Raw genomic sequence first — 20,097 nt, forward strand, 5'->3', positions numbered from 1 at the left:
TACAAGCATGATAGCTGAACTTTTAGTGTATGGTTTACGCAGCTTGTTGGCCATTAGCCAATCAGCGTTTCTCAATGAGTTCAAAACACGTCAATGCATCCAACTGGTATTGACAACTTTAGAACTGGTAAATTCCCACCTCCCACTTGGTTACGAATGCAGCATTAATGGTGCTTTCAAGACAACTGGGAACTCTGGGAAAAAAACGAGGTCAAATCATGACGTCAGTGATCTTCTGGTTGGAAAGTTGGAGTTCTAGACTAGATGCCCGAGTTTCCGACTTGGAATTCCGAGTTGGATGACCGTTCAAAAATCTGTTTTTTTGTTTTATTCCTAGTGTTTGTGACGCCCGCCGTTTGGTGAGACATAGACCCGGTGGCAATGGCGAGACTGAGAATACCCTGTCTGTCTTGTTGAGCTTTGACACAGAGTTTCTACCTGATAAGGTCAGGTTAGGTTATATTTGCTATTCTGTGAGGGCCTATGTTCTGAACCCACTTCGGTGCTTTAGGTGCCAAGGATTCGGACACATTGCAGCAGTGTATAGAAGGGAGATCCCACGATGTGAGAAATGTGCAAAAGGGCATAGTTAGAGGGAGTGTACAGTTGGGATAGAGAAAGCACAGTGTGGAGCGGAAATCACAGAAGATAGATGCAGTGGTGTAAAGTACTTAAGTAAAAATACTTTAAAGTACTACTTAAGTAGTTTTTTTGGGTATCTGTACTTTACTATTTATATTTTTGACAATTTTTACTTTTACTTCACTACATTCCTATAGAAAATGATGTACTTTTTACTCCATACATTTTCCTTGACACGCAAAAGTACTTGTTACATTTTGAATGCTTAGCAGGACAGAAAATTGTCCAATTCGCACACTTATCAAGAGAACATTCCTGGTCATCCCTACTGCCTCTGATCTGGTGGACTCACTAAACACAAATGCTTTGTTTTTAAATTATGTCTGAGTGTTGGAGTGTGACCCTGGCTATCCGTAAATAAATAAATAAATAAAAGACAATTATGCCATCTGGTTTGCTTAATATAAGGAATTTGTAATTATTTGTACTTTTACTTTTGATACTTAAGTATATTTTAGCAACTACATTTACTTGTACTTATTTAAAACGAAATACTTTTAGACTTTTACTCAGGTAATATTTTACTGGGTGACTTTCACTTTTACTTGAGTCATTTTCTATTAAGGTATTTTTACTTTTACTCAAGTATGAGAATTTAGTACTTTTTCCACCACTGGATAGATGGTAGTTGCAGCAGCAGAGAAACTTTAGTGCGAGAGATTTTAGTGCAGAAGATCTACAGGAAGTTTTGAGAGAAGGCGTTCCATCATCCCAGGCCGACTGCCTGATGTAGGATCGTTTAGGGCCAAAGTAGAGGGATGGGGTGATACAGGAAGTTTTGAGAGAAGGCGTTCCATCATCCCAGGCCGACTGCCTGATGTAGGATCGTTTAGGGCCAAAGTAGAGGGATGGGGTGATACAGGAAGTTTTGAGAGAAGGCGTTCCATCATCCCAGGCCGACTGCCTGATGTAGGATCGTTTAGGGCCAAAGTAGAGGGATGGGGTGATGGGTGATGGGTTTTTGGGGATAGTGTATTGGTGTAGGGTTAGATGGTGTAATACGCACTCCGACCTGTAAGGGCAGCAATACGCAACACAGCGTCTAGTCTGCCGGAAAGCCACAGGAGAAGAAGTTGTATGCGGGGTATTGTGAGTGGTCTGCAGCTTTCTCGCTGAATGCCTGGATAATGGACAATAATGATGGGTGAGTTCATTAACTTCCAATAAAAATTGTCTCGATTCATGAAATTTTTTTTAGTTGCAGATGCATTATACTGTGAGTGGATTTAGAGGACACTACGAGGAGCCAACTACAAAAGACTGAACTGGATGTAGCTTGTTAGCATAGCTAGCTAAATTGCTAACTAGTCTGCCTCCCCAGCACAGTAACGGTAGCTTGCTTACAAGGTAACTTGCGAGTTGGCAAGATTGTTTGAATAAACACAACTTATCCGACAAATGAACATCCACTGTGATTATGTTCACAAATGCACTTACTTTAAAAACTGCATTCGCCCAGGAATTTCATTTAATACTACTACAGTACAATCTATTTGACTGCTAAACGGGTCTTCTCCGCGCACCGCTGTGCTAACCTTTTGACGATGTAACGTTTGGTGGTTGTAGTAAAAAAAAAAAAATGTTGTAGGATTTACAAATGGTGTTAAAGAAAGCACAGTGTTAAAGGTTTTTGATGACAATAGTTTTCATTCCAAATTAACGAGAGTTTCATGTTTATTTTGACCTTCTATGATTAGTTAAAGACGTTATTTTAGAATATTCAAGACTACAACTAACATGACATGAGCACTTACATTTTACATTTTAGTCATTTAGCAGACGCTCTTATCCAGAGCGACTTACAGGAGCAATTAGGGTTAAGTGCCTTGCTCAAGGGCACATCGACAGATGTTTCATCTAGTCGGCTCGGGGATTAGAACCAGCGACCTTTCGGTTACTGGCACCACGCTCTTAACCACTAAGCTACCTGCTGCCCCGACACTTGAGTGTCAATGTCCCTGCATAGTCAGGCACAGTGTTCCCTCATTTCAAAACAATGCGACGATCACATGAAATTGAAAACCCTTGCAATGCATGACCTTTGTGACAATATCAACTACCTAGGGTGATATTTCAAGATATTGTACAGGTGAGTTTTAGGCCCAACGTGTTTAATCGGCCATGAAACTAAAACAGGTTTCAGGATACTGTGTAGTTGGCTAGCTAGCTAGCTGGCTAACACCAGCAACAATGTAATCTTAACTAACTCTATAAAATCTCTCTCACTTTCTTTGCCTCGTCTTCACTCAGTCTGTTCTCTCGCTCCCTCCTCCCCTTCTCCGCTACTCCCATTGCTTTCTTACTCTCCCTCCCTGTGTGTCTCTCCCCATACTTCCCCATGTCTCAACAATCTCTTGAAATATCACCCTAGGTAGTTTATATTGTAACAAAGGTCATGCATTGCAAGTGTTTTCAATTTCATGTGATCGTCGTTCTCTCTGCCTGCCCCCCGGTTCCCTCTCTGTACCCCCAGGATGGAGGTGGAGGGCTGGGACTCAGGTCTGGAGGAGGAGCTGGGTGTGTCTCTGGAGGAGCTGAGTAAGTGGATAGAGGAGGAGGTGGAGAGGAGCGAGGCAGTCCGCCAGAGGAAGGCCCAGCTTGCTGAGCTCAAGGAATGGGTGGAGAACAAAGAGAAGGAAGAGGAGGTGGTGGACAAACTCTTCAACAACGCCAACCAGTGAGTGTGTGTGTGGGGATGATCATTATGTTTTGTTTGTTTCTCTCTCAGGTCCATAGTAGAGTGGAAGACTTTAGGGAGATGTGAAAGATGTTGATGTTTGTGTGTTTCTCCTGTGTGTGTGTGTGTGTGTGTGTCAGGTCTATAGAAGAATGTGAGGCCCGGCTTACTGTAAAATAGGACTGGTGTGTGCGTGTTAACGTCTGTGTTATTCTCTCCATTGTGTGTGTGTGTGTGTGTGTCAGGTCCATAGTGGAGTGTGAGGCTCTGGTGAAGTCCACCTACAGTAAGATGGGGCTGGTCTACAAGGAGAGCTCTTCAGAGGATGAGGGCGGAGTGGGAGGGGCTCTGTCCTCTGATGTAATAGAAATTGACGATGATGATGACGATGATGATGTCATCGCTGTGGGCTTACGTACGTACTGACATTTACTCCCAGTGAGATAAACAATATGTTTATCAAAGGAAACCTGTCCAGAAGGGCAGCTCCAGTATAAAACACAGGAGCGAATGTCTAACCTTGTTTCTTTCCTGTCTCTTCTCTGACCTCTTTCCTCTCACAGTGGTTCCACCCAAGAAACCTGGGATACCTGTCCAGGATGCAATGGTGAGAACAGAGAATTAGTCACACACACACGCGTGTTAATTGAATGTGTATTAATTGACCCTGTTATCTACAGCTTTCCAGTGTTCCTCCCAGCCGGTGTTGAAGCTCATCCTCTCTCTCTCTTCCTCCCTGTCTCTCTTCCTCTCTGTCTCTCTTCCTCTCTGTCTCTCTTCCTCTCTGTCTCTCTTCCTCTCTGTCTCTCTTCCTCTCTGTCTCTCTTCCTCCCTGTCTCTCTTTCGCTTTCTCTCCCTTCCCTGTCTCTCTCTCTCTCTCTCTATCCCTTCCTCACTACCCCCCCCCCCCCCCCATACATACACAGGTGGTAGGTGAAAGCCAGAAATACGTTTGAACAATATCCATATGTATGTGTTAATTATGTTTGTGTGTGCGCGTACGTGTGTCCTGCAGTTTAAGGAGGCGTCGGCAGCGCTCCAGCGTTCCTCCCAGCAGGTGTTGAAGCTGGCCCAGACAGTCAACAAAAACCCTTCTTCCGGCCCTGCTATACAACAGCCAGGTAATAGCACAAATGTGCCATTCTATATGTCTGTGTGATTGATGTATTCCTCCGGGTCACTAGGTGGCGTTCTCTCTTGTCTTTGTGTGTGTACATACTGCACAAAAGTTCACATGCGTTTTTTTGTGTGTGTGTGTAGGTGGCCCGGTACCCATGCCAGCGGTGTTTGTGTCCCAGGCCACACCCAGGAACACACCCACCCAGCCTAACCCCTCCCTGAAGGATGATGAGATCAAACTGGAGATGAGTCTTCTGGGAAAGAAACGCACCAAGACCTGGCACAGCGGAATGCTCATCGCCATCAACCCTGTCGGTGAGACATACATACATACATACACACACACACAGACCTCTCCACACACACACACGCACAGGGTGAAGTTTGACATTAAGAATGTGTGTGTTTGTAGGTAATGGTTACAGTAAGTACAAGGTGAAGTTTGAGAACAAGGGGAAGAGTCTACTGTCTGGGAACCACATAGCGTTTCACTACCACCCCACCCTGGAGAGGCTATACGTGGGAGCCAGGGTGGTCGCCAAGTACAAGGACGGCAACCAGGTCTGGCTCTACGCGGGCATCGTAGCAGAGATGCCCAACAACAAGAACCGCATGAGGTGAGAAGCTGTGTGTGTGAGCATGTTTCAAATATCCTCTGTGTGTTTGGTGAAGGGTTGTGGAGGTGTTTCAACAGTTGTCTATGTGTGTTTCAGGTTCCTGATCTTCTTTGACGACGGTTATGCCTCCTACGTGACCCTGCCTGAGCTCTACCCTGTCTGCAGACCAAGTAAGAACCCTCCTTTCTGTCTTCATGTCCTCTCTCTTTCCTTCTCTTGATCTCCTCTCTTTCCTGTCAATCTGGTTTTGGGATGTGACCATAGCTTATAATCTTCACATCTTCTCACTCTCCCCTACCCCTCTTTCTCCCCACCATCATCTTCTCTATCTCTCCCCCATCATCTTTTCTCTTCCCCCCCTCACTCTCTCTCTCCTCCCCCAGTGAAGCGTACATGGGAGGACATAGAGGATGCGTCGTGTAAAGACTTCATAGAGGAGTATATAACCTCGTACCCCAACAGGCCCATGGTGCTGCTGAAGGCAGGCCAGGTCATCAAGACAGAGTGGGAGGGGACGTGGTGGAGGAGCAGAGTGGAGGAGGTGGATGGCAGCCTCGTCAAGATCCTCTTCCTGGTATGATGACATCATCACTGGGATTTGATTACCACCAAACGTTACGTTATTTATAGTCTGATGATTTAACATGATGGTCACACCATATTTTATTATCAGGGATACCATTGTAAAGTATTTTATTTGAGTTTCTTATTTTGAATCACGTTTTTATACTACTTCAGCAGACTTGACACTCAACAAAATATGAAAATAAGGTGGATAAGATAAAAAAGCAATTGAATGAATGAAAGTGATTCTCTGTGGTAATCTATCTACTGTTTCTCTCCTCCAGGATGACAAGCGTAGTGAGTGGATCTACCGCGGTTCAACCAGACTGGAGCCCATGTTCAACCTGAAGACCAACTGTGCCAACACCCAGGAGAAGAAGATGGCTGGCCAGCAGAGGACACGCCCCAACATGGGTAACACTCCCTCTAGTCAATCAATCAATTAACCAATCAATATATGGACAAACAAACCAATCACTTCACCAATCAATCCATCTTTAATAACCCAGCGGGATCACATATTATACTGTACCTGATGGAACCTTGGCCTGTCCTTCATTGGATAACTCTAATCTCTACTTCATTGGATAACTCTAATCTCTACTTCACCATTTTATCTGTGTCTCTGTAGGAGCATTGAGGACCAAGGGCCCAGTGGTCCAGTATCACAGTGGGGGGAACAGCACAACCCCCAGCGGGACCCCCACTAAATCCCTCCATCCCCTCTCCCCACCCTCCTCCATCCCTCCTACACCCTCCCAGCCCAATCAGCCCGCACGAACAGAGTGAGTAACACACACACACAGAATCACACAGTGTAAACCTTGTGACATTCCTTGAAAATCGACATTCTCTCTCCCCCCTCGCTGCTACATTTACCCCTTTTTCTCCCTGATCGCTCCTCCCTCCCTCCTGTTCCTCTTCCTCTTTCTTTCTCTCTCCCCCCACCCCCTCAACAGTCCTAAGTATCAGATGGCTAAGAAGAGTACTTCTCCGTACGTTCCCCCTCAAGGAGGCTCTCGCTCTGGATTGGCCAGTAATAGCCACGCCCCTAAAGCCATACAGCCCCAGCCTTCAACTGGTTCTCCTGGAAACTCATCCAGGTGAGGGAGGGGGGACAGGAAAATATATGATCATAAAAATAAAAATAAACAGAATCTCTTACTAAACAGCCACACTCACAAATATGCAACGTTTTATAGGAATCTATTCATAACTCTATCTTCACTCTCCCGCTCCCTCTCCAGAATGTATGTCCTTCAGACTGGCAACATCCAGACTCTCACGGCCCAACAGCCTATGCAACACCAGCAGCAGTCCCTGCCCCCTCCTCCCCAAGCCCCTCCGACTGCCCCTGCACCCACAGTGACCCCATACACCTTCAGTAACGACCGGATTCCCCACGAGCCCTCGTACCGCGCCCCCACAGACCGCATCTTCTACCTGCCTCACACCTGCCAGCCTGCCTGTCTCAACCGTATCCGGCCCTCCAGAGCAGATATGCACCGGGGCAGGAACCCCCTGCTCACCCCTCTACTGTACGAGTTTAGACGCATGACGGGGCGACGGAGAGTCAATCGCAAGGTAAAGACAGAGAAAAATAGCTTTGAGAAGTATTTTATCTTTCAGGAAGCACGGTTGGGATCATTATAGGGGGGACAGATTTTGGTATTAACTATCTCTCACCCCAAATCCCCCCCTCCTCCCTCGTCAGATGTCGTTCCATGTGATCTACAAGTCTCCATGTGGGCTGTGTCTGCGCAGCATGGCGGAGATCCAGCGCTACCTCTTCCAGACGCGCTGTGACTTTATCTTCCTGGAGATGTTCTGCTTGGATCCCTACGTCCTGGTCGACCGGCGCTTCCAGCCCCAGAAGCCTTACTACTACATCCGAGACATCACCAACGGCCGCGAGGACATTCCCCTGTCCTGCGTCAATGAGATCGACGTCACACCGCCGCCCGATGTGGCCTACAGTGAGGAGGATGGGAGGGGGGATTACTTAATCAGTATATAGGCCTTGAGTTACTGTACAGGCCTCAATCAAATGATTACCCATCAGAGCCCTAGGTCTTCCTGTATAGTTCGAGCCAATGGTGGTGCGCTAGCTACACAACACTAAGCAAAAGGGAGTCATTTGATATTCAGTCGAGATGAAGTCATAAAACTAGAATATTGGGATGAATGGGATTAGTGAAGTTCTAATTCTATGGTGAATACAGTGCCTTCGGAAACTATTCAGACCCCTTGACTTTTTCCACATTTTCTTACGTTACAGCCTTATTCTAAAATGGTTTAATAAACCCATTTCCTCAGCAATCTACACACAATACCCCATAATGACAAAGCGAGAACAGTTTTTTTCATATTTTTGCAAATTTATTAAAAACAAAAAACAGATACCTCATTTACGTAAGTATTCAGACCCTTTGCTATGAGACTCGAAATTGAGCACAGGTGCATCCTGTTTCCATTGATAATCCTTGCGCTGTTTCTACAACATGATTGGAGTCCACCTGTGGTAAATTCAATTGATTGTACATGATTTGGAAAGGCACGCCTGTCTACATAAGATTCTTCAGTTGACAGTGCATGTCAGAGCAAAAACCAAGCCATGAGGTCGAAGGAGTTGTCCTTAGAGCTCCGAGACAGGATTGTGTCGATACACAGATCTGGGGAAGGGTAGCAAAACATTTCTGCAGCATTGAAAGTCCCCAAGAACATAGTGGCCTCCATCATTCTTAAATGGAAGAAGCTTGGAACCACCAAGACTCTTCCTAGAGCTGGCCGCCCAGCCAAACTGAGCAATCGGGGGAGAAGGGCCTTGGTCAGGGAGGTGACCAAGAACCTGATGGTCACTGACAGAGCTCTAGAGTTCCTCTGTGGAGATGGGATAACCTTCCAGAAGGAAAACCATTTCTGCAGCACTCCACCAATCAGGCCTTTATGGTAGAGTGGCCAGACGGAAGCCACTCCTCAGTAAAAGGCACATGACAGCCCGCTTGGAGTTTGCCAAAAGGCACCTAAAGACTCTCAGACCATGAGAAACAAGATTCTCTGGTCTGATGAAACCAAGATGGAACTCTTTGGCCTGAATGCAAGGGTCATGTCTGGAGGAAACCTGGCACCATCCCTACGGTGAAGCATGGTGGTGGCAGCATCATGCTGTGGGGATGTTTTTCAGTGGCAGGGACTAGGAGACTAGTCAGGATCAAGGCAAAGATTAATGGAGCAAAGTACAGAGAGATCATTGATGAAAACCTGCTCCGGAGCGCTCAGGACCTCAGACTGGGGCGAAGGTTCACCTTCCAACAGGACAACGACCCTAAGCACACAGCCAAGACAATGCAGGAGTGGCTTCGGGACAAGTCTCTAAATGTCCTTGAGTGGCCTAGCCAGAGCCCGGACTTGAACCCGATCGAACATCTCTGGAGAGACCTGAAAATAGCTGTGCAGCGACGCTCCCCATCCAACCTGACAGAGCTTGAGAGGTTATGCAGAGAAGAATGGGAGAAACTCCCCAAATACAGGTGTGCCAAGCTTGTAGCGTCATACCCAAGAAGGCTCAAGGCTGTAATTGCTGCCAAAGGTGCTTCAACAAAGTACTGAGTAAAGGGTCTGAATAATTATGTAAATGTCATATTTCATGTTTTTATTTTATTTTTATAAATTAGCAAAAATTTATAAAAACCAGTTTTTGCTTTGTCACTATGGGGTATTGTGTGTAGATTGATGAGGGGAAAAAAACAATTTAATCAATTTTAGAATAAGGCTGTAACCTAACAATGTGGAATAAGTGTAATTCCTGAAGACGTCAGTAACTGATGGTTATCTGTGTGTTACCAGGTAAGGAGCGTATCCCTGAAGACGGAGTGTTCATCAACACCAGTCCAGAGTTCCTGGTGGGCTGTGACTGTACCGACGGCTGCAGGGACAGGTCAGTACTATCACTCTGACCCTTCTGTGACCCCTCATCTGGGCTCTGTCTTCTGCATGGCTTCCACTACATAGATTTCACCTGTCCAATTGTTAAATCAGTGATTAACTCATTTAGTCAATTTAAAGTGTTGAAATTGGGATTGTGTGTATGTGTTCTGCAGGTCCAAGTGTTCGTGTCACCAGCTGACCCTGCAGGCCACAGCCTGTACCCCTGGAGCACAGATCAACCACGCTGCTGGATACACACAAAAGAGACTGGAGGAGTGTTTGCCCACCGGGTGAGAGACAGACACACACAAACACACACACAGTCACAAATACAGACGTCCCTCGTACTAATCTCTCTCTCTCTTTCTCCTCCTCTCCTCTCTCTCAGGATATATGAGTGTAATAAGCGGTGTAAGTGTTGTAGTCAGATGTGTAGTAACCGTCTGGTGCAGCACGGTCTGCAGGTGAGGCTGCAGCTCTTTAAGACCCAGAACAAAGGCTGGGGCATCCGCTGTCTGGACGATGTGGCCAAGGGATCCTTCGTCTGCATCTACGCCGGTACGTCACTAGCTGGAGGAGGGGACAGAACAGTGTTATAGCAGGCTTTACACATGGATAACAGTATGTACCGGTATTCACATTGCATGTAGGAAGTGGACTGCATATTAAGACTTGTCATAAGCATTCATAACAGCACATGGCTCCTTATAAGTGTATGTCATTGTTTACATGCCTACAGATGTATGCAGAATGAAAAACAACATAGCAAGTTTCCTACATCCTTTACCTCCCGTTTTCTCCCCTCTCTCCTCTCTCCTCTCTCCTCTCTCTCCTCTCCTCTCTCTCCCTCTCTCTATCTCTCCTCTCTCTCCTCTCTCCTCTCATCTCAATTCAAAGGACTTTATTGGCATGGGGAAACATATGTTTACATTGCCAAAGCAAGTGAAATAGATAAACAATCAAAATGAACAGTAAACATTACACTCAAGTTTCAAAGGAATAGACATTTCGAAGGTCATATTATGGCTATGTGCAGTGTTATAATGATGTATAAAGTACAAAATAAATCAACATAAATATAGGTTGTATTTACAATGGTGTTTGTTCTTCACTGGTTGCACTTTTCTTGTGGCAACAGGTCACAAATCTTGTTGCTGTGATGGCACTCTCTGTCTCCCCTCTCATCCCTCTTCTCCCTCACTCTCTTCTCTCCCTCCCTCACTCTCTTTTCCCTCTCTCCTCCCTCACTCTCTTCTCTCTCTCTTCTCTCTCCTCCCTTACGCTCTTCTCCCTCTCCTCTCTCCCAGGTAAGATTCTGACAGATGACTTTGCAGACAAGGAGGGTCTGGAGATGGGTGATGAGTACTTTGCTAACCTGGACCACATAGAGAGTGTGGAGAACTTCAAGGAAGGGTATGAGAGTGAGGCCCACTGCTCAGACAGCGACGGGAGCGGGGTGGACATGTCCAGGCTGAAGAACCCCCCCTCCTCCTCCCTGGCTTTGCAGAACAAGCCCCTTCCCAAACCCCCCCAGAGAACCAATGCTGCCAACCCCGCTGGCAAAGGTGAGGGGTCACTGTTTAATAGTCTAGAAAGAGTCTGGCTTTTACTTTTGACCAGAGCCAAAGTAGTGCACTATATAGGGATTATGGTGCCATTTAGGATTCACCTAGAGTCTCAAATAACTCCATTTACCGTTTTACGACTTCCTTCTCTCCATCAGCGCGGGGTGCTGGTGGTGACTCCTCTAAGGATGGGGATAGTGATGAGGAGTCGAACAACGACAAAAGTTCAGACGACACGTTTGTGAAGGACCCCTACTACAGCTCCAGCTCTGTGTGGAGGAGCTACACCACTCGCCGCCAGGCCAAGGGCGCCAAGGAAGGTGTGTGCACTTAACTTCAACCCTCAGTTGTAAGGCTGGAACTGTAATAATGACATGGCAGTAAGAAATTATGTTAAAGGCCCGGTGCAGTCAGAAATGTGATTTTCCTGTGTTTTATATATATTTCCACACTTAAGAGGTTGAAATAATACTGTGAAATTGTGAAAAGAATGATAATGCCCTTTTAGTGTAAGAGCTATTTGACAAGACCGCCTGAAATGTCAGCCTGTTGTGGTGGGATGGAGTTTTGTCCTGCTTGGTGACATCACTGGGCGGTAAATTAGTTAATAAGAAAGAGTTCCAAACGTCTCTGCCAATAACAGCTCGTTTTCTGTTTTCCCCTCCCCACTCGGCAGGAGCTACTGGGGATCCTTAATGAATACAAAAATACAAATACTCCCAGACAGTCCTAGCAAGATTCTTGCTTGAGAAATTGCAATTTTCTAGAAACAATATATATATGTTTTTACTATTTTAATTGGAAACAATCACAGTAAGGTACTTAATAGTTACCCAGATATATTTGATATTGAGAAAAACAGCTGCATTTAACATTTTTCCATGTTGCAGTGTGATCTAAAATAATATTTATATTTTCTGTCACCTCCCTCCTCATCCTGTCTCCCTCCCCCCATCCAGGGAGCCAGGACAGTAAGGATGGGATGAGTGTGTCAGTGGGGGGAAAGGAGGACAGGAAGCCGCCCCCCATGCCGGAGGAGAGTGGGAAGAGTAAAGTAGCATCCTGGCTCACCAACCAACCCTCTACCTCCCAGGCCACTGTTAAGATGGAGGGACTGAAGATAGAGAAGAAGGTGAGAGAGAGGGGGAAGAGAGGAGTCCATATCCACCTCAGCTATTTAGTGTAGATCCTATTACATATATTAGGAGAAATCGATCAGCTCCGATCTCTTGCTTTCATCTCCTGGTGTTCTGATTGGACACCCTATCATGTAATGATTGATTCCTTCTCATGTTTATTAAGGAGTGATTGTGTTCCGGTGCTGTGATTGGATACTGATACACCTTCTCATGTGTTCTCTGTTCTAGGAGCCCGGAGACCACAAAAGGTACGTAATGAAAGATTGTGAAATGTAATTTCAACCTATTTAACCCTGGCTTGGCTCTTTTAGGCCTGTGTTGCACAATGTCAAATGTACTTGGTAAAATGTGCCATATGAATAACATTAGATAACGTTGAGTGAGTCTGTAAGGTAATTGTGTGTTTTTGCGCCCCCAGCGGTAACCAATCGGTGAAGACGGAGGGAGTGAAGAGACAGGATGTGATGACGCTGTCGGACAGTGATGACGTCCAGACCATCAGCTCTGGATCTGACGACAACAAGGAGAGAGAGAAACGCACACAGGGTGAGGAGGTGGGAAGTAGGGGGAGAACAGGAAGGCGGAAGGGAAACGTGCATCGGTTTAGGAGGAAATTGGAGGGGGGGAGAATGGGGTGAGGGAAAGGCACGCAGGGTGGGGAAAGAGGTAGGGGTTGAGGGGGCAGGGGGGAAGAAGAAGAATGGGGGGAGGGGAAAACGCATGCAAGGTGAGGAGAGGGGGAAGTTGGGGCGGTGGGTTCATAGATCTCTGTGCTTTATATCAGGTATTGCCAGACCTGTTCCTGTTGTGCTTTTCCCTGAATTGACCCTTCATCCTCTTCTCCTCCCTCTCCTTGCCTCCTTGCCTCCTCCCCTCTCCTTGCCTCCTCTCCTCCCCTCTCCTTGCCTCCTCTCCTCCCCTCTCCTTGCCTCCTCTCCTCCCCTCTCCTTGCCTCCTCTCCTTTCCTCTTCTCCTCCCTCTCCTTGCCTCCTCTCCTCCCTCTCCTTGCCTCCTCTCCTCCCTCTCCTTGCCTCCTGTCTCAGGTGCGGTGAAGAGGCAGGTGGCTGTGAAGTCCACGCGTGGCATTGCCCTGAAGAACTCCCATGGCCTGATGGTTAAGACTGGAGGGGCTGGGATAGGGCCAGGGGGAGGCCCGGGGGGCCACGGAGGGGCGCAGGGTAAGGGTGGGGACGCGGGAGACAGTGGACCTAAAAACACACGGCAGTTCTTCGATGGCGAGGAGTCCTGCTACATCATTGACGCCAAGCTGGAGGGAAACCTGGGACGCTACCTCAACGTGAGTGTTACGTGTGTGTCAGAGTTTCCATTAGCCGGTAATAGTTGGCTTTTGTCCGATTTTAAATACATAGAAAAGCCGATAAATAAAATTGCCGCCGGCCAATTATCCGGGAGAAGAAATAATCCCATTGCGAAATAATGCTTTTTAGCCTATTCATTGATGGAAATACCAGTCGATGGAAATACATTTGACTGGTCATGCTTATCGGTCTATAGGTACATTTGTATAATTTAGTGAAATGAAATTGGCGCGTGTACAGTATATTCGTTATTTATTTTATTTTTCACACGTGTACAGTATACAGATACAGAGCCTTTGAGTGGAGAATCTGTCAGACAGCTGCTGCTGCAGCATCCTGTGGTGCTTTCAAGACAAGTGTGAACTCTGAAAAATACGAGGTTAAATCATGACGTCCGTGATCTTCAGGTCGGAAAGTCGCAGCTCTAGAAAGAGGCCCGAGTTGGATGACCATTCAAAACGATTTTTCCCAGTTGGAGCTACTTTTTTCTCCAGTTCCCAGTTGTTTTGAACGCACTGAAGTCTGGTCGGAGATTTCCGAGTTCCCAGTTGTTTTGAACACCGGTATCAAACAGCAACGGAAGGCAGGCTTCATCAGTGCGCCACACACCACTTTGCAATGAACTGGAGGCAGTATGCATTTTAAAAACATACTTAATCGTTTGAAACCTGAAAGTTTTAATACATATGAGGCATGTCTTACCTTGCTTCGAAGAAGCCTGTTAGATCTCCTCTCTTTCTACATTTCTAACTGATATTTTCATCTCTGTCACATGAAACCGCTCTCATATGCAGTGCCCTTTTGACAAGTGTTTTACCACTAATTGCATTATGGAACGAACATTTGCGCGTAGCCTACTGCCTTGTACGCATTGCTGTGCTTATAATGTGAAGCTAAACTTTCCACAACTATCGTCCCACAACTGTCCCAGAGTCTGTTTGGAATAGGCTATTTCTTTCTCGACAAGCTGACCAATAGAATAGGTAGCCTAAACTTTTCTACTATAGTAGATTGACATAGGATAGTGTTGTTTTTTACTAGTCTTGTTGGCTGAGGAAAATAAAGTGTGGAAATGTATTCTAACGTGTTCAAAGTGCACATCAGAATTTGGGAAGGACCGCATATCGTTGTATCCTGGACTTTCATGTTCTGTTAATATGAATGATCATATTCTAAATGTGATTTCTGTGATTCTGAGCACCGTGGGTGGACGCCCTACTCAGGTTACGCACCCAATGCATACGGCGACACATTTTCCTAACGGAAACCCTGGCGTGTGTTTAATTAAGTGGAGTCAAATGTAATTTGACAAAGGGAATGAAGCTCTCTCTCCTCTCTCCCTCCCTCCCTCTCATCGCTCCTCCTTACAGCATAGCTGCAGTGCTAACCTGTTTGTCCAGAATGTGTTTGTAGACACACACGACCTGCGTTTCCCCTGGGTGGCCTTCTTCGCCAGCAAGTGAGTGTTCTGTGTTAGACATGGTTACATACAGTGGCCTCCCGAGTGGTGCAGTGGTCTAATAGCTGTGCCACTAGAGATCCTGGTTCGAATCCAGGCTCTGTCATAGCCGGCCGCGACCGGGAGACCCATGGGGTGGCGCACAATTGGCCCAGCGTCGTCCAGGGTAGGGGAGGGAATGGCCGGCAGGGATGTAGCTCAGTTGGTAGAGCATGGCGTTTGCAACGCCAGGGTTGTGGGTTCGATTCCCACGGGGGGTATGAAAAAAATAATTATATAATAATAATGTATGCACTCACTAACTGTAAGTTGCTCTGGATAAGAGCGTCTGCTAAATGACTAAAATGTAAATGTAAAAATGAGAACAAGTATTTGATACACTGCCGATTTTGCAGGTTTTCCTACTTACAAAGCATGTAGAGGTCTGTCATTTTTATCATAGGTACACTTCAACTGTGAGAGACGGAATCTAAAACAAAAATCCAGAAAATCACATTGTATGATTTTTAAGTAATTAATTTGCTTTTGATTGCATGACATAAGTATTTGATACATCAGAAAAGCAGAACTTAATATTTGGTACAGAAACCTTTGTTTGCAATTACAGAGATCATACGTTTCCTGTAGGTCTTGACCAGGTTTGCACACACTGCAGCAGGGATTTTGGCCCACTCCTCCATACAGACCTTCTCTAGATCATTCAGGTTTCGGGGCTGTCGCTGGGCAATACGGACTTTCAGCTCCCTCCAAAGATTTTCTATTGGGTTCAGGTCTGGAGACTGGCTAGGCCACTCCAGGACCTTGAGATGCTTCTTACGGAGCCACTCCTTAGTTGCCCTGGCTGTGTGTTTCGGGTCGTTGTCATGCTGGAAGACCCAGCCACGACCCATCTTCAATGCTCTTACTGAGGGAAGGAGGTTGTTGGCCAAGATCTCGCGATACATGGCCTCATCCATCCTCCCCTCAATACGGTGCAGTCGTCCTGTCCCCTTTGCAGAAAAGCATCCCCAAATAATGATGTTTCCACCTTCATGCTTCACGGTTGAGATGGTGTTCTTGGGGTTGTACTCATCCTTCTTCTTCCCCCAAACACGCCGAGTGGAGTTTAGACCAAAAAGCTATATTTTTGTCTCATCAGACCCCATGACCTTCTCCCATTCCTCCTCTGGATCATCCAGATGGTCATTGGCAAACTTCAGATGGGCCTGGACATGCGCTGGCTTGAGCAGGGGGACCTTGCGTGCGCTGCAGGATTTTAATCCATGACGACGTAGTGTGTTACTAATGGTTTTCTTTGAGACTGTGGTCCCAGCTCTCTTCAGGTCATTGACCAGGTCCTGCCGTGTATTTCTGAGCTGATCCCTCACCTTCCTCATGATCATTGATGCCCCACGAGGTGAGATCTTGCATGGAGCCCCAGACCGAGGGTGATTGACCGTCATCTTGAACTTCTTCCATTTTCTAATAATTGCGCCAACAGTTGTTGCCTTCTAACCAAGCTGCTTGCCTATTGTCCTGTAGCCCATCCCAGCCTTGTGCAGGTCTACAATTTTATCCCTGATGTCCTTACACAGCTCTCTGGTCTTGGCCATTGTGGAGAGGTTGGAGTCTGTTTGATTGAGTGTGTGGACAGGTGTCTTTTATACAGGTAACGAGTTCAAACAGGTGCAGTTAATACAGGTAATGAGTGGAGAACAGGAGGGCTTCTTAAAGAAAAACTAACAGGTCTGTGAGAGCCGGAATTCTTACTGGTTGGTAGGTGATCAAATACTTATGTCATGCAATAAAATGCAAATTAATTACTTAAAAATCATACAATGTGATTTTCTGGATTTTTGTTTTAGATTCCGTCTCTCACAGTTGAAGTGTACCTATGATAAAAATTACAGACCTCTACATGCTTTGTAAGTAGGAAAACCTGCAAAATCGGCAGTGTATCAAATACTTGTTCTCCCCACTGTAGATGTGGTAAGACCCTGTTACTCTGATAAAGACACATGTATTATTTGATGTGTGGTTTTGTGCTGAGCACTTGTGAATGTTGACCATTTTGAGTCATCTACTAACGTGTGTGTGCAGGCGTATCCGGGCAGGGACAGAGTTGACGTGGGACTATAACTACGAGGTTGGCAGTGTGGAGGGCAAGGAGCTGCTGTGCTGCTGTGGCTCAACAGAGTGCAGAGGAAGACTGCTTTAAGAGGCCACCCTCTACCTCCATCTCATCCCCCTCTCTCTTCTTCTGGAGACTACTATAGTGAACCACACTCTATACCTCCATCTCATCCCCCTCTCTCTTCTTCTGGAGACTAGTATAGTGAACCACACTCTATACCTCCATCTCATCCCCCTCTCTCTTCTTCTGGAGACTACTATAGCGAACCACACTCTATACCTCCATCTCATCCCCCTCTCTCTTCTTCTGGAGACTACTATAGTGAACCACGCTACTCTATACCTCCATCTCATCCCCCTCTCTATTCTTCTGGAGACTACTATAGCGAACCACACTCTATACCTCCATCTCATCCCCCTCTCTCTTCTGGAGACTACTATAGCGAACCACACTCTATACCTCCATCTCATCCCCCTCTCTCTTCTTCTGGAGACTAGTATAGTGAACCACACTCTATACCTCCATCTCATCCCCCTCTCTCTTCTGGACACTACTATAGTGAACCACACTCTATACCTCCATCTCATCCCCCTCTCTCTTCTTCTGGAGACTAGTATAGTGAACCACACTCTATACCTCCATCTCATCCCCCTCTCTCTTCTTCTGGAGACTACTATAGCGAACCACACTCTATACCTCCATCTCATCCCCCTCTCTCTTCTTCTGGAGACTACTATAGTGAACCACACTCTATACCTCCATCTCATCCCCCTATCTCTTCTTCTGGAGACTACTATAGTGAACCACACTCTATACCTACATCTCATCCCTCTATTTCTTCATCTTATCTCTCTTGGAGTGCAGAGGGAAGACAGCTGGAAGAGACCACTCTATAACTCTTGTCTCCTCTCTGAGTGTAGAAGAAGACTGCTGTAAGGACACACCATGCTAACCTGGGGACACCTGCACCCACAAGAGTCTCTCTCCCCCTTTCTCTTTTCTTCCTCCCCTCCATCTTGTTTTCTGAAATGTTATGCTGCCAATTGCTGAGGTATTTTAGTATTGTAATTCTTTACTGTTTTGTCTATATGCCCACTTGTATTTGACTGTGTCTGTGAATTCAGACCAAACTGTGTTCTTCTCACAACTGAATAAAATCCTGTTTTCAACACACAGTTTTTAATGATGATGTTTTATACAGAAAGATTTCAGCGTACCCCAGGCTTTTATATCATTTGGGCTCATTACAGCTGTAATAGTGTTTCCCTCACACGAGGAAGAGCAGGAAGCCACCGAAGGTGCTGTGTTTATTGTAACTATCAATGAGCCTATTGCCTGAGGGGAGACTCATGTAGACCAAGTCCCCCTCTTCCAGCTCTAGAGTCACATCACTGGATACATTCTCAAAACCCCCAGTACTAATGTACTGTTGTGCCCACATTAAACCCGGTTGATTATTGAACAAAACGTATGTCCATGAACTCAGATGACCCCAATGTTGAGCTGCTGGTATCATGGTGCTGAATCAGAAGTAGTAGACTGCTCTCACTGGAGCTGTGAAGACACCTGTATCAGAGGGAAGACAGAGAGATCAATACTGTCTGTCTCTCATAGACACTGGAGCAGTCTGGTAGTGATGTTGGTCTCAGTGTCTGTAGATGGGGCCCTGTGGACATGGTTCTTCATACATGTACACTGAACAAAAATATAAACGCAACAATTTCAAAGATTCTACTGAGTTACAGTTCATATACTGAAATCAGTCAATTGAAATAAATTCATTAGGCCCTAACCAATGGATTTCACATGACTGGGAATACAGTTATGCATATGTTGGTCACATATACCTTAAAAACAAAAGGTAGGGGTGTGGATCAGATAAACCAGTCCGTATCTGGTGTGACCACCATTTGCCTCATGCAGCGCGACACATCTCCTTCGCATAGAGTTGATCAGGCTGTTGATTGTGGCCTGTGGAATGTTGTCCAACTCCTCTTCAATGGCTGTGCGAAGTTGCTGGATATTGGTGGGAACTGGAACACGCTGTCGTACACGTCGATCCAGAGCATCCCTAAGATGCTCAATGGGTTACATGTCTGGTGATTATGCAGGCCATGGAAGAACTGGGACATTTTCAGCTGCCAGGAATAGTGTACAAATCCTTGCGATATGGGGCCGTGCATTATCATGCTGAAACATTAGGTGATGGCGGCAGATGAAGGGCACGACAATGGGCCTCAGGATCTCGTCATGGTATCTCTGGATTCAAATTGCAATCGATAAAATGCAATTGTGTTCGTTGTCCGTAGCTTATGCCTGCCCAAACCATAACCCCACCGCCACCATGGGGCGTTCTTCACAACGTTGACATCAGCAAACTGCTCGCCCACATGATGCCATCTGCCTGTTACAGTTAAAACCGGGATTCATCCATGAAGAGCACACTTCTCCAGCGTGCCAGTTGCCATCGAAGGTGAGCATTTGTCCACTGATGTCGGTTACGACGCCGAACTGCAGTCAGGTCAAGATCCTATTGAGGACGATGAGCACGCAGATGAGCTTCCCTGAGATGGTTTCTGACAGTTTGTGCAAAAATTATTTGGTTGTGAAAACCCACAGTTTCATCAGCTGTCTCATCTCAGACCATCCCGCAGGTGAAGAAGCCGGATGTTGAGGTCCTGGGCTGGCGTGGTTACACATGGTCTGCTGATGTGAGGCTGGTTGGACATAGTGCCAAATTCTCTAAAATGACTTTGGAGGCAGCTTATGTTACAGAAATGAACATTCAATTCTCTGGTAACATCACTGGTGGACATTCCTGCAGTCAGCATGCCAATTGCACGCTCCCTCAACTTGAGACATCTGTGGCATGTTGTTGTGTGACAAAACTGTACATTTTAGAGTGGCCTTTTATTGTCCCCAGCACAAGGTGCACCTGTGTAATGATCATGCTGTT

General features: G+C 46.2%; 1 protein-coding gene across 1 annotated transcript; it reads left to right on the plus strand.

Annotated features, from left to right (window-relative positions):
- Positions 1-1,707: 1,707 nt before the first annotated feature.
- LOC121543877 (histone-lysine N-methyltransferase SETDB1-B-like) lies at positions 1,708-18,312 on the plus strand. The gene is made up of 25 exons (XM_045205665.1): positions 1,708-1,786; positions 3,116-3,319; positions 3,565-3,734; positions 3,883-3,926; positions 4,335-4,440; positions 4,580-4,753; positions 4,851-5,055; positions 5,152-5,225; positions 5,439-5,629; positions 5,904-6,033; positions 6,251-6,404; positions 6,579-6,722; positions 6,867-7,203; positions 7,334-7,595; positions 9,466-9,556; positions 9,720-9,836; positions 9,935-10,104; positions 10,854-11,111; positions 11,270-11,431; positions 12,071-12,243; positions 12,479-12,498; positions 12,669-12,796; positions 13,294-13,547; positions 14,940-15,028; positions 17,108-18,312. The coding sequence occupies exons 1-25, from the start codon at positions 1,770-1,772 to the stop codon at positions 17,223-17,225; spliced, it is 3,792 nt and encodes a 1,263-aa protein (XP_045061600.1). The 5' UTR covers positions 1,708-1,769; the 3' UTR covers positions 17,226-18,312.
- Positions 18,313-20,097: the final 1,785 nt, after the last annotated feature.

The sequence above is a fragment of the Coregonus clupeaformis genome, chromosome 20 (genome assembly GCF_020615455.1).
Source record: "Coregonus clupeaformis isolate EN_2021a chromosome 20, ASM2061545v1, whole genome shotgun sequence".
In the NCBI taxonomy this organism is placed as follows: Eukaryota; Metazoa; Chordata; class Actinopteri; order Salmoniformes; family Salmonidae; genus Coregonus; species Coregonus clupeaformis.